At 46.4% G+C, this 18,236-nt stretch overlaps 1 protein-coding gene across 6 annotated transcripts in view; it reads right to left on the bottom strand.

Moving 5' to 3' along the window:
• Positions 1-18,236, bottom strand: part of CTIF (cap binding complex dependent translation initiation factor) — a 331,892-nt gene that overhangs the window by 219,092 nt on the left and 94,564 nt on the right. For 4 of the 6 annotated variants that reach the window (XM_090037762.1, XM_090037761.1, XM_090037763.1 and 1 more), the window contains one exon: positions 16,779-16,862. The exons of the other annotated variants lie outside the window; for them this stretch is intronic. In XM_090037762.1, coding sequence (XP_089893888.1) covers positions 16,779-16,862 — 84 coding nt within the window. The remainder of the gene's footprint in view (positions 1-16,778; positions 16,863-18,236) is intronic. 6 annotated transcript variants of the gene reach the window in all.

Raw genomic sequence — 18,236 nt, 5'->3', positions numbered from 1 at the left:
AGTACTCCAGCTGCGGCCTGACCAGTGCCGCATAGAGGGGGAGGATCACCTCCCTGGACCTGCTTGAGATGCATCTGTGGATGCATGACAAGGTACGGTTGGCCTTCTTGACTGCCTCCCCACACTGCCAGCCCATGTTCATCGTGGAGTCAATGACGACTCCAAGATCCTTTTCCAGACGACTCCAAGATCCTTTTCCGTCCTAATTAACACCTTTCGGTGCCTATACACATGCAGCCAGGCTGCTCCAACGCACTAATTACAGCGCATCAGAGCAGACTCAATTAATCGAGTCTGCTGGAGCAGTGTTCTCAACCTTTTAAGTAGCAAGTACCCCCTAACTTCTGAACATTTTAATAAGTACCCCAACACTCAACTTTCCAGGGGATTTTATATCTACAGACAAATGTGTGCTGTATGTTGGAAGAAGGGCTGTGTGTATAAGGCCGTGATATGACAGATGTGTGATGTGGTGTGGGTAAGGTTGCCACCTTTTACACCTGGGGTGCACAACTCACATATGTACCTGGGCTAGAGGTCCTGTTGGCCAAAGCTAGGAGGGCTGAACCCAAATTATGACTGGGAAATATAATTTTTTAAATTGAACCAAATTTTTTGCCATAATTTTGAAAGGAAAAGAGAACAAGAGAGTGTTGGGATACCTGCATACTGCCTGCCTGTGTGTCGCCTACATGTACAACAGTTTGAGAAAATATGCGCTTGAGCGTGTAATTACCATGCTCCAGCAGATGCCAGTGTCTCACGTATCAGCATCCCTGCACTGAAAAATGGCAGCAGCGGTAGTTTAACTAAAGTTCATTCAACAAGTTTTGGTTAAAACACTGCCACCACCATTTTTCAGTGTGGGGACGCTCATACATGAGATGCTCCAGGTGCTTTAATTAGAGCGGCTCTTGGATCTGCTGTAATTAAAGCACCTCCCCCACTCACACCCCCGGAGCATGTGTATAAACGCCCTTTTAGTCTCTCCTTTCTTACAGATAAGTCACTTCTACAGGAATCGGTGTGGAGAAGCAAAGGGAAATGCAATCAGCTGGGGTTCCCAACAGGAGGCGGCACTGAAGAAGAAGCAATGAAACCTGTGCTCTGATCTGAATCCCTATCTGGCTTTGCTATACAGAAAGAAAGAAGCGGAAATCCTAGAAGTATTTAGGAGAATCACAGGATTAAAAGGCACCTCCAGGGTCATCTAATCTAACCCCCTGCACCCACGCAGGATCTCCTGGTCCTAAGCCATCCCGGATGGATGCCTCTCCAGCCTCTTGGAAACCTCCAGTGAAGGAGACTCTGCATCTCGCCTAGGCAGCTTGCTCCACTGCCTGATTGTTCTTACGCTGAGGAAGCTCGTTCAAAGATTCAATCCAAACCTGCTTTGTGGAAGTTTAAACCTACACCTTCATGTCCTGCCCTGTGCAGCAAGGGAGCATAATTTTCTATTTTTTATTTTGGCAGTCTTTCAAATAGTATAAACCTGGTCTCGTGTCTCCCCCCAATCTCTTGTTCTTCAGACTGTACATACTTAGTTCCTGCAACCTTTCATCACCCTGCCCCCTCAAAGCCCTAAAATGACAACTGCTATCCTGGCCATCACCAGTGCGCAGAGCAAAGAAGCTGTCGGTTTCTGCTGAAAACCGTCCCGATCCCATCGGACAGCGGGAAGGGCAGAGGGTAGGTGTGCTCAAATCCAGTTACAGCAGGTGAGCCAAGCAGCGAGATGTCCACCAGGAATTCACTCTGGCAGACAAGTACTCTCCTGCCCACACCGTCCTCCCCACAGCTGATAGCCGCAGGATAACCAGCGGCAGGAGAAACGTTGCATGCCTGGCTTGATATACCAGCGGAAGTGGATCAAGTTAGGAGTGAGCTGCTGCTGCTGCTCTTCAGCAGGTATGGCTCTGATCCTGAAGAAAGAGATAAGGCATAAAAGAGACAAAAAAGGCATTAGAGAAGGGCTACCAATATCCAGAATCATGGCGTTAACGTTGCCAGGCGTTCGCTTTTCTGCTAGCCCACCCATGTACTGCAATTTAGGTATGGAGAGAGAAAGAGAGATAAAGAGAGGAAAAGATAGAAAGAGACAGAGGAAGAGACGTGAGAAGGACAAAGCCTCTGACTAGTGGCTTGTTCCAGTGAATAGCAGCCTCCTATTTTCACTCAGCCCTAGGCATCCTCCAGGACCTTGCATGATAGAGACAGGGGTTTTAATACTGGTGACCACAGTTTGTTCCACTGATATCTGATAAAAGTGAATTTACTCATTTTACAGAACAGCAACAACAATGGCATAGAACACGTATATTTTTGTGGGGAGAATTTAACTGATGTTACATTACTATCTGTTTGTAGGAATCCTCACATTGGGCACAGATAGATAGCGACAGCTTTGTCTGGCCACAAATAATGCAAGGATCTCCAGTATTGTTAGAGCATATGGCACAGGAGGTAGCAGTTCAATAATACTCTAAACCCAAAGTTATGTCCATGAAGAGGAAAGTCCTCTAGGAATTTGCCCGGGGCAGTAAGTTTTGAACCATTTATCTGAAGGGAAAAGACCTGGACCTGGTTCTTGTTAATTTCATAATGTTAATGAAGCTTTGAAAAAACAGACATAGATACTGCATTTACTTGAATATATGAGGACCCTGATAAGATGATCCCTCAATAATTAGTGTGTGTGTATGTGTGTGTGTGTGTGTATACATATATATATATATATATATATATAAAAAAAAACTAATTTTTGATTAGTTGCTTGATTTTATATATATATATAAAAAATGTATAAAATGTATAAAATGTAATTGATTTTATATATATATGAAATGTAAAATTTGATATAATTTTCCAGGTATAGAATACAATTATTGGAGATTTGCCTTGAATTTGCTCCGCTCCCACTGCTACAGCAGGGAAAATAAATCTTGCCTGCCCCTGAAGCTCCTTCCCCCCTTCCTTACTTGCATACAGTGAAATTCCTACAGGTATCCATAGACTTAGTCCACCCAGAATTGATGCGGTTTGCCTCGTTTGAAACTGCTGCAAGTTTTAGCAAAGGTATTCCATAAAACACACTTTTAAGCAGCACTTCTATACCTGCTTGTATATATAGTAAAATTATACATGCCATCAGTCCACAGCCAAAGTTTCAGCTGTGGGAATAAAGAGGAAGTAAAAATGTATTCAATGTAGTGGCTCACCATGACTTGAAAAAGAGTTGGTGCTGAGGGGGACTGAGTGCAATGGGTACTACCTTGTGGTAGGTTCCCATCAGCATTTCTGCCTTTTTGGCTAAAATCAAAAGTAGCATTTTTGGCACCCAGTGGAGGATGTTGAGGCTCGCTATGGCCCTTCTGGTGCCAGCCTGGTATTGCAGTGCCTCCAGGCCCCATTCCAGTGTTTAAGGGCCACTCACAAAAAAGGTCCCCCTCCCTTGGCAGGGGAGATACCATCTTCTAAGCCTTGAATGGACTTGAGTGTAGTTAGAGGGTGAAGGCCTGTCCCTTGCACTGCAGGTAGGCTGACCAAATGCAATGATCTTTGCTACAAAATTTTATGGTGATGGGGTCTGCCTTCAAGCTTTCCCTCTAGTTTGCTCCTTTGGCCTTTTGCCTAGGGACAAGCGAGACTAGGGGGCATCTGAACTCCAAGACCTCTGGGCTTGGGGCTTGCATGTAGGATGGCTGCCATGAATTTGGGCGTATCTGAAGCCCTAGCCGGATGAGTCTGGGGCACAGGATACTTGCCAGTGGTAGCGCCACACAGACTTGAATGACTGAGTTCTGCTCAGTCAAAACTTGGAACTTAATTCGGTACAGATTTGGCCCTGGAAACAAAATCTAATAATAATAAAAAAGAAATCAGCATGTTTGTCTAATATGGGTGATGTGTTTTATAGTCATGCTCAGTGTTGGCTGCATTTAATCAATTTTATAAAGTAGTTGGTTTCCACTACTGAGCACATGCTGCTTTTGGCAGTAGTTTCATGTTAAACTGTATTTACGGAGGTTTCCTTGTATGCAAATATAAGGTGAGGGGCTTTTCCGCCCATGTGGATTGGGGGGAAGGGAGGACACCTCATCTTGTATTCAAGAAAATATGGTATTTTAAACCATAAGGCATCACTTAAGAATGCTACACCTAAGAAATCACACCATTCCTGCTGTGCTATTAGCGCTTCATTAGATAGATTTGAGGTGTTGCCGCCTGCTGTGTATCTCAGAACAGTCTGTGAGGACAGGTGGAGATAGGGGATAGGCAGAGCAAAAACTGATAGCACAGAAGGCTGCCTACCTATAAATGCTGACCAGGATCTCTCCCGTCTACGTGTGAAATATATGGGCAGAGCTGGAAGCTCAGAGGGGAAAACAGAGCCCAGCATGCATGAAAATCCTGGTCCTACTGCAACCTGCAGGGAACTTGTGCTATTCTTCTGCAAAGGGGGCCCAAAGGAAGAGGCAGGGAAGCTGCAACCTCTGCATGGCCCAGGTCTATCCTTCACTGATGTTTTTTGCACACCCCACACAAAGAAATAGGAACTTGGGAAGGATGGAGAAAAGCAGAGATGTGACTATTGAAAAGATGCCTACTGAAGCGTCAATCCCTGGAGCTATTGCAGACAGAGCTGGGGTTGGAGGGGGACAGAATCCACCCTTGACTCCCCCAAATCCCCTGGATAAAGCCTGTTACTCAGGCTGCGTGCAGAGGATGTGGCCCGTTGGAGGAACGGAAAACACAAGATGTAACCGTGGGGGACCAGGATTCGACCTCAAGGAGACAGCATAAACACCTCCTGTATCACCGTCACTGGGCAGAATGGGTTGATGCAAATCACTGCCTGAAAAAGCAAGGAACCGGGAGGTTCTTTCCAGCTAGACATGTCTTATGCTCCCCTGGGTGTGATGGCATGCTGCTAGGGCTGCGGGGTCAGTCTCAAAACGCAAGCAAGGGGCCGGCTGTACTGCACTCTTCCTTGCGCTCCTTCAGATCCACCCACAACAGCAAGAGAAACGTGGGAAAAGACAGTCCTACCTGGCCCAATTTAAGGGCCATGTAAATGAGACCAGAAGGGGAAATATTCAGACTCACGCTGAGACCCTCAGTAAAAGGTTCAGTACAACGCCAAGCAGAGAGCTGCTATTCTAACCCCTTCAAGAGACAGCAACATCTGCCTTTTCTCCTCTGCTTTTTACTGTGCAAGTCACCACAATGCCAGGGTGCCTCAATTCACAGACAAGGAAACTAAACTAACGAAGATTAAGTGCGAGGCCCGAAGCCACACGCAGGAGTCAGACAGAGCCAGCACTACAACTCTGTTCTGGGGGCTTACCCTATGCTTCCTCCTCCAGATTTCTCCCCTACAAGCCATGAGCTGTGGCTCTGCCTCTTCCCTCCTTAGGCAGGCAGCAGCATGATGAAGAGCTGTGGACCTTTCCACAAGTCCACTCCCAGGAAGAAGGAAAGGCCTTTCAAAGTTACTAGGAGAATGATCGAGCAGATTGTAAATCGTTCTGTGACTCAGAGAAGACCAAGAAATCTTCCATGCCTGGAAAAAAACTTTTGAGAAAACAAGACCAGGAAAGCTTCTGAGAATTCAGCATAAATAATTCAGTGTTCAGAAAGGACAGAAAACTGAGAGCCCTTGAGAGGAACAGTCCCCATTGTATTTATCTGCATGCCAAGCACTGTGTGCTGCAGACAATTAAAAGCCAGTTTGTTCCTTCCTGGCACAAGCTGCTTCCCTCTACTTCACACTTGCCCTGAAGTCAACCCATTTTTCTTGCAGCCCATGAACATCTATTAACCTACTTCCAACTCCCACTGACAAAACCTGAAACCAGGGATCCCTAGGAAGCAAAGCTCCCGCATTCCCAAGGCGGCTGGAGGCCTGACTCTGCAACACAAAGTTTTGCTGATTTAGCTGTCTGCTAGGGTTGTGAAAAGAACGTATCCCCTAGCCTCAGTATGTAGGCCAGTAAATCCCTGGGGTGAACACAGCTCCGCTAGCAGAAGATGGCTTCTGCTTACTTCACTTGTGTCATTCAGGGAAGTGGTATCACATGCTGACAGAAAAACCTCTTCTGCCACGAAGTGCTGCACTATTTCCACTAGTACAGCTCTAGTGGCAGGAACTGGGGTGCAGACAAGACTGGGAAAACTGAAAACAAAGATCAGCCTTCACCTGCCCAGAAATACGGGCACGTGTAGGCAGGGAGATTACATTGTAACAGTCAGAGATGGACATAACTAGGTATAACTATTTCGGCATTAATGCAGGGCCTATCCTGCTGCGAGGAATCTCAAGTTCATTCATCCCAGATGAACATTAACCAGACTTTGGGATAAGTCACCAGTTGCAGAAATTCTGCTTTGCCACTAAGACATCTAAGCGGCACTTATTCAGTCACAAAACTTTCTGCTTCACATAAATGCCAGCATAAATGCCCTAAATACAGCTAAGACATCTAGATCTCTTAAGTATCTGTAACTAGGTTGGCCCCACTGCATGTGTGCGACACTGATTCAATATGGCCCGCAAAGGGACTTTGTGCATAGAGGGTCCCTCAGTCCTGCTTGGCCCAGACACCATCCAGCCTGTGGCATGGCCCCTGGGCACACAGCCCCTCTGTAGCTCCCTACTCCAGCCCTGTGCTGCTGCTACATCCCATCACTTGCCTGTAACACTGCTCGCTTGCAGATCGGTAAGGCCATGCAGCCCCGGGCAGGATGGGGAGAGGATTGCGAGGCCAGGATCGAGCTGCAGGGTTGGAAGATGGGGAGAGGTGTTTAGTGGGAGGCCATGCCAAGACAGGCCAGTAGGACCAGCAAGAGTAAGGCTGGGGGACAGGAAGCATGGTAAGCAGTGCAGTCAGTGTAATCAGGGTGTGGGGGTGAATAGGAGACCCTTGTGGTGGGGGCAGCATGTTGTAAAATCACTGCTGCAATTGAGCATGGTTACCAATTCAAGGTAATTTTTTATTGATTTTTTTTTACTTTCGTTGGTGTTAAACTGGTCTTTGCTACTGTTGTCCTGGGGCTAGCAGAAGGGTCATGTAAACCACACCAGTAAAAAAATTTTGCTGTCAGTAAAAAGTTTGCAGATTGTTAGTAAAAACAAAGAAAAATAAGTTAAAAAAACCTTGGGTTGGCAACCCTGCCCTGTATAAATCACTGTATGTACAATTTCTCTGACAGTATTTTAAGTCTGTTAAGTGCTTTGGGTTGAAAGATGACATAAATATATGATCAGTGTTGCCATGTGTCTTGTCCTGAGGCAGCTGAGGACAACATGCCTACCAGGAAACAAGTAAAGCAACATACCTAATTACTGGTATTTTCTTTTCAATAGATGATGCTGTTTCATGTAGTCAAAGCCACACAGCCTTTTCTGGACAACTGAACCCATCTGTTAGGCCATGTGAATCATCTTCCATTCAGTTCATAAAGGGAACAATAATTAGTGCTTATGGTAACACACCGTCTGGCTCCTGTCCTGGCTTTCATATTGACTCACTGTGTGACTTTGGGGAAGACACTTGGTTTCAGCGTGCCTCAGTTTCCCCCACTCTAAAGCAGAGGTAGAAGCTCCATTTGCTCTCTGTAGGTAAGGCATCAGGGGCTCTCTTCACTTTTTACTTTTAACTGCATCAGGGGAAAAAGTATAAGAATCAAAATGTAAGAAACCTCAAGGACATGACATTTTAGCAGAAAATGTTAGCCTTTCTAACTGGAATTTAGGAACTAATTAAATCTCATAGCAAGGAAATATTCTCATTCCCTCTGTAAATACAGCCCATGCACAGCCTTAAAGCTGATACTGGAAGCCAAGGATTTGGGCATTGTACAACATCTGCTTATGTCAATGAGTTTAAGCCAGCAGGCAGAAGACAGGAGTTTCGAGAAGTTTATCATAAGGCCGAGCTGTCAGAAGGGTCTTGATTTAATTACGCAGCCAGACTTGAGTCACTCATGTTAAGGCAGTACCAGTCCTGATGTGAAGTAACAGGCATAAAGATAAAGGGAGGCTTTTCCTTTTTTCTCTCTGTAATTTAGACCTGGGTTCATTACATTTCACCCAGCGCTGCTTTCTCAAGAAAAAAATCTCACAGCAATTTGATCAAATAGGAGTTGCCAAAAAGAGACTGCAATTTGGCAGCTCTTTTACTTGTCACTTTAGAAATAAAGGAAAATAGACTATGAGAAGCAACCCTCCCTTGGCAAGGCACTGGACTTCTGAGCACACATCAGTTCTTTTCCGTCTTTGCAATCTGTGCGTCTACTACTGAGGCAGTCCTCATAGCTCAGATGAAGCAGAGCAGAAATGAGTGCCCGCTCCCCCAAAAACCCACACACTCAGATTTCTGTGTGGCAGTTCAGAAGAAAGTTGCTCTGTGCAAAATGTGTGAATTGTGATAGATTTTGAACCAGCCGCATCAGTACACCTCAGTAGGTATTAAAATGAACCATGTAGTCACAGGAACCATGGCACACCTCACATCTGGCCTGGAAGCTGCAGACATTAAAAATGGCACTGGCATGGACGAATTTTGCCCCTGGCAATACAATAGCTTTGATAAAAATGTTACTCAAGCAGCACAAAGTCTTTTTTTTTTTCCAGTCTGGACTTTCAGTGGTCTTCAACCAAACAGTGAAGCACCAGGAGAGAGGCCTTGCCATACTTGCAGGGGATTTCGGGACTGACCAAGAGAGTTGTATGACTAAGGAGAATAAAAAGTTATGCGAAGTCCAAGACTGCTCTGAGAGGGTCTTTTTGATCATGCAGTGCACTCAGATAAGACCGGGTAGGAGAAGAGGAAGGTCTTGGGATTCTTAAAGGATGGAGCAAAACTCCAGTGCAATGAGGGCAGTGAAGGCAGGGATTTGCACAAGGTTTTTTATTGTTTTTTGTAAAGATTTCGAAGTCTCTCATGTTTTCTAGTACAGCGCCAGCGTGGGTAGATTTAGGAATCCTTTTGGAGTGTCTGTGTTACTGTCTTGCACTGTTGTACTGTCCGCAAGGGGGAATCGGTCAAGTAGTGGGCCCCTAACGTCTGTGAAGTCTGGGGCATCTGACAACTAGTGGAGAGGCTGTGCTAGCCTGAAGCCTAGGGGCATTTGTACACAACACGGGGATTTAATTCACCCTAAATTGAAACGGTGGTTTTTTAAAAACACTGCTTCAATTTAGGGTGAAGTAAACCCCTGTGTCGTGTACACCCGTGTCGGAGTCTGATCCTTACCTGCCTCTCCAGCGGTGGGGAGGGGAGAGTGAGCTGCCGGCAGGCGGAGAGATCCCCGGGCTGCAGGGGGTGGGCACTGGTGCTTTCCTCCATGACAGCGGCGCCCCCCTCCCCCCAGGCATCACCCACCCCCAGGCACCCAGCTCAGGCAGTCCGGGGGGGCACCGCAGCCACAGAGGGAAGCACTGGGCCCCCACACAGCTCAGGCAACTTTTTTCCCCTCCTTCTGGGGAGCCTGCCTTCCCAGGCTGCTGCCAAGATGCCTGCACGGTCTGCCTGCACAGCCACTGAGCCTCATGGAGCCCGGTGCTTCCCTCCACGGCTGTAGAGTAGGAAACTAAAACTCCTCGGAGGTGTTTTACTTTGCAGCGCCCCAAAATCATTTGCTGCACCCCAAGTCATTTAAGGTGTATTATGCCACTGAATGTCCTTCAGCAGCTGGAATTAACGTGCAACGTGCCGCCGAATGTGCAAACAGCAACGCCGTTAAAGCGGTGCAAAAGGCATTTAACCCCCTTTAAAGTGTTGTCTACAAATGGCCTAGGCAACTAGATTAGAGGTCTCCAAGATGACTGGCAGACACAGGGTCCATAATCAGAGTCTCTGCCCAGAAGCCCGGCACCATAAAGCCTGTCCAAGAGCAGGATGAGTGTCTAGGAGGGGGGTGATACTTGAGATTATATAAGAGTATGGATACATGACAACAGGATATGTGACAGCAATAGCCTGGAGACAAGTGTGGTTATCAAACACTTTGAACTGCTTCACTTGTACTCTGTTGCACAAATTCATTTCTGCTGAGAAGAATCCTAACAGTCTAACTTTGGGACCAGATCCCAAATTCATTTTTCCAGTCCGCCTGCAATAAAAACATTCCCTTTTTTCCTCCAAATGCAAAGCTGCCCTCAAAAAATCACACTGGTCCAAGCCTTAGTCCTTTGCAATGGATCCACAAGTCCAATACCATGTCAATTTTTCTCCTGTACCACCCACCATCTACTTTCTGCTACCGTAAGATGGAGGATTTTTTTTAATGAACACTGGACTGGAATAGGCTTTCTGGGAGCTCAGTCCCTGTATTCACAAGCAACCGATTTCTCAAGGAATCCCCAAAATTACTACTTCAGACCCTCTCCAATACAAGGCACAATACCTGAAACCCCACAAACACCCTACAACCTGCTGTAGGTAAAAGCAGAGGAGATAAGGGCAGTGCCGATGTTCTGCTACTGAATCAGCATGGAAGTATTAATACCCAGACATAAGACCCTAGGAAAAGGGTGGTGCCCAACACTAGAGAGAAATGCAAAATGCCCAGTCTGGGCATTTACAAGGGAGACAAAGTCCTTCCTGGCCCCTACGGGCAACCCACAAAAACCCTAAAGCATGACACTACCAGACACCTACACCACCTGTCCCTAGACCTGAAACAGGTGGATTTAAAACCACAGCACCGGCATTGCTAGCCACAACCATTAAAAAATAATGAGACAAGTCCCCCAAAATCATGAGATTTCTCTCCTCCCCTCCGTGGTATTAGCATGGGCTGCTTCTCCAGGTGGAGGGAAATGAAAAACGATACCATCTTTGACTCAGACTGAACTCCCCATAATTCCTCTAAGGTATTTTCCCCCCTGCAACTGTGCAATTCAGAGTACACTACAGGATGACAAGAGGTAGCATTTTTATTGGCACTCTTTCAAGATGATGTGTTTTACTCACTCATTGTTTCACCACTTCTGAGGAAGTGATTTCCGCTGAAATACAGATGCACTCATCATGCAACAAGCCTCCACTGTGCTGGGTATGAAAAAAAAACAACCAGAAAAAGACAGCGCTCCCTCCCCCTTGTGCTTACAGTCCTAACCTCAAGCTGAATTACAACCGGTAGTGACTATAGAAAAGCAAAGGTTGGGGGTTTTTTTGCATCCCAAGCAAAAAGTCTCATCTTATTTAACTTGAAGAAATGGGGAAATGCTACTTTATTTTATTTGATTATATTTTGCTAATGATGCTTCATACAAGACTGCACCTCCCGAGCAGCTGTTGCCCGTCCCTTTCTGTATGAACATCCCTGCTGAATTTTTGAATCCACACAGCACCAAAAGCCTTTATACTTAATGAATTTCTCTCAGAAATACATCAAAGACCTTTGTGCTTGCAACAGTCCTCGCCAGGGGAATTGCAAATAAAAGCCTTTTGCATAAGCTTCCCACTAGGCTTTTTTAACATTTCTTTGCCCAAGTGGAAAGTTATTGAGGTGATTCAATTCTTGCAATGCCCCTTATTCTTATCTACCCAAGTATCTTATCCTCAGATCCAGTGACGCGGTGTCCTTCACCCCAGAGGCTCGGAGTGTGCTCAAGGGCTCTTCCAGACAATCATGTAGCCCACAACTTACTTTCAGTGCCCATTTATCAGGGGCGAGTAATAAAACGCATCTAAGTTAAGACAAGAAGCAAGTACTGTATCTAACTGAAGCTGGAGGGAGAAATTTGAGGTAAGCAGAATGTATTGATCTGTTTGGGATCTGGCCAATGCAGGAAGGGTTAACTTGGAAAATGCCCCTGGAGATCTCCAAAGCCCCTAAATGCAAAGACTTTGAGGCTACTTCCTTGCTCCCTGTGAGCAGGAGAGGCGAGCACAGCAGATCCAATCCAGAATTCCTCACACACAAGGCAAGTTTCTCTGGGTAAATCTGACATCTTTTATTAGACCAACTAAAACAGTTGGAACATTTTTCCAAGTATTTGAACTAGTCTAGTAAAAGATACTGGATTTACACAAAGAGCCTTGTCTGCCCTTGTCCAACATGGCGACAACCTACACCTCACACACAAGTAACTACTTGGTAAAGACTAAGAGGAGGCGGCACAGCAGGGGACATTCATGCCTGTGTATATCGGGGCATCCGAACCCCAAGCTCTCCAGGCTTGGCCCTAAACGTGGGATGCCTGCCAATGGATTTGGGAGTAGCTGAAGTCCCAGGGGGATGGGTCGAGGATGGAGGACGCTCGCCGGTTCCAGCGCCGTGCCTGGTGTTTAGAACGACCTGCTTGATCAATACGGGTTTGGAGTGAGTCTGTTCTGCTCAATCAGTACAACTTGGAACGGATTTGGCTAATTTGACCTGGAACACAAAATATATTTAATTAAAAGATCTAGCTATCAACTTCTGTGCTGCTATCACTGCCTGGAGGTACTGGAGGTCAGATTTTCAAAGGTATCTGAAGCACCTACAGATGTTGGATCGTGTTCCTTGTGACGGTCAGGAAACTAGATACCTAACTTAGGCGCTTTCAAAGAGTCCGCTAGGTCCCTATTTGATTCATGCGATGCTTCAGCTTAGTACTGGATCAAAGAAAACCACTCTGCATGGGATACACCCATCCTCCACCTCTCTGGCTTTTCCTTGAGAATCTCCTGTACAGCATCCACGAGGTCGGAAATGTCTTAGCCTGCAGAAGTCTTATAAGACCACAGCACAAGATAACGCAGCTACTTAAAAACACCCGTTTCCACCACAACTACAACTAGTCTAAAATGTGTCATTCAGAATGGCTTGCCAAAGAAACCATGTTTCTATCAAAATAAAAAATTCAACAAATATTGAAAAAAATGCCCCCCCCCCCTTTCAGGGAACAGAAACCTCAACATCCTGGGGAAAAAATCCAAAATCTTGTTCAGCACTGGTTTTTGTGAGCAACAAACATGCTTCTCTGGCAGCACCAATAATGATGAGATGTTTTACATGAAAAGCAAAACATCCTTCCACAATGCATCTTGCTAAACTATTTAGTTACCGGTAAAAGTCAACAGTCCACAACAATAAATGAAGCCGCGTTGTCTTCAACAGGGCTGCAGTACTAATCAGTAATAAAGAGGGGACTGAGAAAGAACAATAGCTAGCAACTCCCTGTTAGGCGCCAAGGAAAAATCGCCACTCATTAAAACAAGCTGAAAGTGGAGAGGGATCATGATTAGCTCGGGTGCTGCCTGGGAGAGAACTCAAATGCAATGAAAGCAGATCAGAAAGGGCAACTTGGACACACATGAACACTGTTTGTTTATCCAAACCAGATCCCTCTGGGAAGAGATCAAAAAGGTGCATCACCACCCCCTCCAAGACCGCACCAAAACACATGGCAGATGAAAGATGTCAGCGCTGCGCTGATTTGAGAAAGAAACCCATCGCTTATGCTTGACCTCCTCCTCTCTGCATTACAAATCCACCCACAGACCTGCAGCACAGCAGCTGAGCCCGACAAGCCTTGCTGTTTGTCTGCTTCAGGCTCAGGAGGCTAGTCTGCAACATCCTTTGGCGAGAAAACACTATCCCGTTCGTACCCCGAGCAGGCCAAGCGGGCTTAGTGAAAACAGCCAGAGCCGAATCTGAATTCAAAGTAGCTTCGGCATTCAGAGGAGATTCAGGCGAGAGGGGAGGGGGGGAAAAATTCTTATCAAGGACCCGCTGCTGAATATTTCACAGCGGCCAGGAGGCTGCAGATCAAAGCTACCGTATGTTGTATCCACCATTGTGCTTGCCACCTTCGGAGGCTTTAATAAGCATCTACAGCTCAGCTTCTCTGCAGTATGTCTTCTGCTATAAGCTCGCTGGGCCTCATCTTTGCTGCTTTCCTGTGCTTGTTTTTTTTCTCAAATGCACCTCACCACCAGAGTTTGGGGTTTTTTAAATTTTGTTTCAAGGGCCAAAACAGTCCTGAACTCTGTCGGGAAAGCCCAGACAGCAAGGTCCAAATTTCGACTGATCAGAGCTCAGGCGTTCAAGTCTGCGCACTTGGCTCTGCCACTGGGCAAGCATCTTCCTACCCAAACCCATCAATCTTGGGCTTTGGATCCTCTGCAAGTCCATGGCAGGCATCCTGCGTGGAAGCCCAGAGGCTTTAGGGTTCAGATGACCCCTAGTCTTGCAAATATAAGGGCACCCCTTTTCAATAACTAACTTATTTATTACAGTGCTTATCTTCTTGCAGAGGGGCCAGGTAGTAGGGGTGGGGGAAACTGCCAGGCAGGGATGAGAGTGAGCCTGCAATCCTGGCATCTATCTTATCGCCTCACTCCTTGCTGCACACTTCAAAGGATCCTGCAGCACCCCAGGGTCCCCTGGCACCTTGATTGGGAACCACTGCTTGATGTGATGCACCTGGGATCAGCAGAAAGGCAATGTAGACATGCACTTAGCAGGCTTTTCCCACCATGTGCATGCTTCTTATGTTCTCAGTCCCCTTTCCCAGATATCTGGACCTTTCTGTTGCATAGTAATTACCCAGCGGGAGATCTGTTCTCTATCTTCTGAGCCTACTGGATGCAGTTTGGTTAGCAGTTCCTTGAATCCAGCTCCGGTTGGCATCCAGGCAGTGCCCTACACAGCACAGTCTGGAGAGCACAAGCAACAAGTAGCCTCTCTTTTTTGTTGATGAGTATCTTCCCAAATCACCTTTCTAGCTCACTTTATACCCCAGGGTATGTAAAGCATTCAGTCCCACAATGGATCATGTTTTTGAGACAACCAGCTGTGCAGCTTTGTGGTTGGCAAGTGGCATCTGGAAGGACCTGACGGTGGGGAACAGCATTCATGGCTCCCTCCCTTGATGCGCCAGTCTGCTCCAGCCGGCTGGTTCAGTAGGAACCCTGTAGGATACTGTCTCTGGAGCCACTTCCAAGTTATTTATCTCTCCTGCTACCTCAATCTTTTAACTTCCTACATAGCGAGAAAGACAAATCAGAGGCAACGCCAATAACAAGGACCATGCTAGGGAGGATTGCAATGGAGAGCACAGCGCAGATGCTCCAAGTGCACTACACCAGATGTAACAGGATGTGACACAGCCACTCTTGGAAAGGCAATGGAAGTGCATCTGAGACAGAGTTCATGATGCACACCTCCTGTGCATGATAAAGCCCAACTTCACCTTTCTGTTCCCGATACACAGATGCTACATTTGCCCAGCACTCGACTCTCACCTCTGCTTCTACTTTACTGCACAGGCGCCTTGGTTTGTGATGCACCCTCTCTACCATACCTCACCCACCTGGACATTTTACTCATACTTACTAGCAACACACATCGGCACATATCCTAGCAGGCACCTGCTGTCAAACACAACTCCGTTATCCAGGGTTTGAATTACAGGGGAGCTCAGAGGGGCTGAGCCCCCCCATAAGAGATGAGAGACCCCAGCCTGCTCTGAGCCTGTCTAAGAAGCTCAGGCAGTGGTGGTGGCGGCTCCTTCCGACTTCCAGCTGCCACTGCTGCAACCCCCACAGAAGCAGGAGTGTAATTCAAACCCAGCCCTTATCCCAGGTTTGGTTCATATACACAACCAGACTTTGACACTGCAAATTATTCACACATAGGATTTCATTAAAAGCCCTTCAGGAATAAATTTCACCCTGTATGCCAACTTCCTTTTACTAGAAAGAAATGAACTTCAATCGAAAGTGAGCAGTCTTCAGAAGGAGAAGGATTTCCATCGTCAATGATGGTGTTCAATAGGAAGGAGTTGCTGTCAGTGACAGACTATTCATACCAGGTGGCTACAGGACAAGGTGTCCCATGACAGCATCTGCCCAGACGCTTAACTGGAACTAATTCAGAGTGCAAAGAGATAACCCCACTTTCCTTGGATCACACTTCCTTGCTGGCATGATGGGCTAAGGGCCTGAAGGGGTCTTCTCCATCTCTGCCTTACAGCATTCAGAGCACTGGAAGACGAGAAAAGCTTCATTTCAAAGTCTAGTAATACAAATAAGCATTGACTGGGTTTATCTATGCGAGACATTTACTGTGCAGTAGACTAATTAGCTGCACAGTAAATGTCTCAGCATCTACACGTGCATCCCTATTAAGCTGGAGTAAGTTAATTTATTCTGCAGCAGGATAGTGTTTGTAAATACAAGTACTATCCTGCCGTGGAGTTTTTTACTGTTCAGTAGTGCAAGTGTAGATGCTGCCCTGGCTGGTTGGGGCATGAGGGTGCTTCAGTTTGGGAGCTGCCTGCTGGCTGGCCTGCACTGAAGCACCCTCATACCCCAGCCAGCCCTTCTGCAGCACGCTGAGGCAGGGTGAGCAGCCCCAGGCTGGCACACTGACCCCCAGGGTCACCCACCAGCCAGGGCTGCTCCACCCCAGCTCAATGTGCCGCAGTCTCGGGTGCCCATGCAGACGTGCACCCAGCAGCAATTAGCTCCGGAGCTTATTGCTGCGAATTAATAAGCACATGTAGATATGTCCAGTGAGTAGTAGAGTACCAGTATGTGCGTAGAGTTTAATGGCTTTAATGGTTAAAGATACTAGTGTCTTGAACTCCTATTTACATTGATATAACCTGAAAGCTGTTTCTCCAAGCTATCTTGATTTTTGCTGCTTCTGCTGACTCCTGTTACTCCTCCTTAGCGATGGGGTCACTGAGGGAATTCGGAAAACACAGACTCAGTGGCTCTGAATGGCAAAGTAAAAAAGCAAGAGCTCTGACACAAACAGCCAAGCACGTCTCCTACCTGATTGCGTTCATTAGCCAAGGAGCCCTTCCCTCTGGATGGGGAACAGCTGCCATCTAGCTGCTCACTACAATCCGCTGTCCACTGTAAAAGGGATAGAAAAGTATTGTGTAAAATAATAGTTGGGTTGGGAAAACTGCCGAGTCAAAGCCTTGCACAGAGGAAAACGCTATCGAGCTGTTCTTGGCAGCCCAGGGAACGCTCTGCTGTACATGTCTGTGGGTGTTTTACAAGAGGGACTAAATGCACAGTAGCACCTACTCGTGCGTTGCTTTTATTCTAGTCGCCTTATGAAACAGAGCTAGTCAAACACATCACCTCCACACCCCCTTCAAAGTCATCGTTTCTTTTCATACTCTGTGCAGTCTGTGGAACCCTCTTGCTGACAACTAAAGAACGAGTCAAGCTCATGGATTTCGGTACAAATTTGAAATACTGGCTCCTGAATGCATAAAAGGGCAAGATTCACAAATAGCCACAGGAAATGAAAAAAGAAGGCACAGGGGCGGTATTCAATAGGCCTAACACAGATTTCAGAGAAAAGCTTTCCTAGCACAGCTACAGAAAAGTGATGACACTTTTAATCTGACTGAATAAGGCCTGTTTAAAGAGATGCTATACTACAGTGATATGTGATTTTTTTTCTCAGTGAACTTAAATGGAGTTATACCAGGGATGCATTTACCTCACCCTGCTTGTCATTTAGGCCTCACACTATACCAAACTTGGTTTAGTTCTAGCTCGGTGTAGAGGACTGTACAATTGCTGCTGCTCCCCCAACATTTGACACCTTGGCTAGAGAAATTCACTTTGGACCACCATAATTCTGCTGCAATGTGACCAGGAGCTGTCACTCTGGGAGCAGAGTTGACTGGAGAATAACCCTCCTCCCCACAAAAAAAATTGCCAAAAACAAAAAGAAAGTCACTTTCATGGAAAATGTCCATAGGAAAAAAAAAATAAAAGCAGTTTCAGCAAAACGTAGCAACAAAAGTAAATCATGTCTATTTGAAAATGCAAAGGTAGTACTTGCAGTAGCCCAGGTGCCTCGTGACCCATTCTGTTATAGGCCAGGTTTCGTCTCCCGTTACCAGTAGTGGGGTCTCATACAATGAGAGAAGGCAATCACAGAATGAGTCTCAAAACTGTGCTTCATGAGAGATACAGTCCAGCTGCAGAGCGCAGCTCTTGGAGGAGACCAGGGACTTGAGCAACTCTGACTTCCCACAAGATGCTCACAGCATGGTATTATAGCCACAACATTACAATTTTTGAACACTCATATTTGCAAAGGAAGCACAATGCTTGCTGCAGAACACAAAAGAAAAACTGTCATGAAAATCCTCATTTAGACCAAACCCTTTTTTGTGTTGGAGGGGAGGGGGGAATCGCTCAAGACAAAGCTTTTACCCAGTCCAATCTGAGCTCCTGTGACTGCTTCAACATGAGATTAGCTGA

This window comes from Crocodylus siamensis, chromosome 3, assembly GCF_052110815.1.
Source record: "Crocodylus siamensis isolate JL-2025a chromosome 3, ASM5211081v1, whole genome shotgun sequence".
In the NCBI taxonomy this organism is placed as follows: domain Eukaryota; kingdom Metazoa; phylum Chordata; order Crocodylia; family Crocodylidae; genus Crocodylus; species Crocodylus siamensis.
The sequence above is the reverse complement of the archived record's forward strand: the minus strand, read 5'-3'. Positions and strand labels throughout refer to the sequence as shown.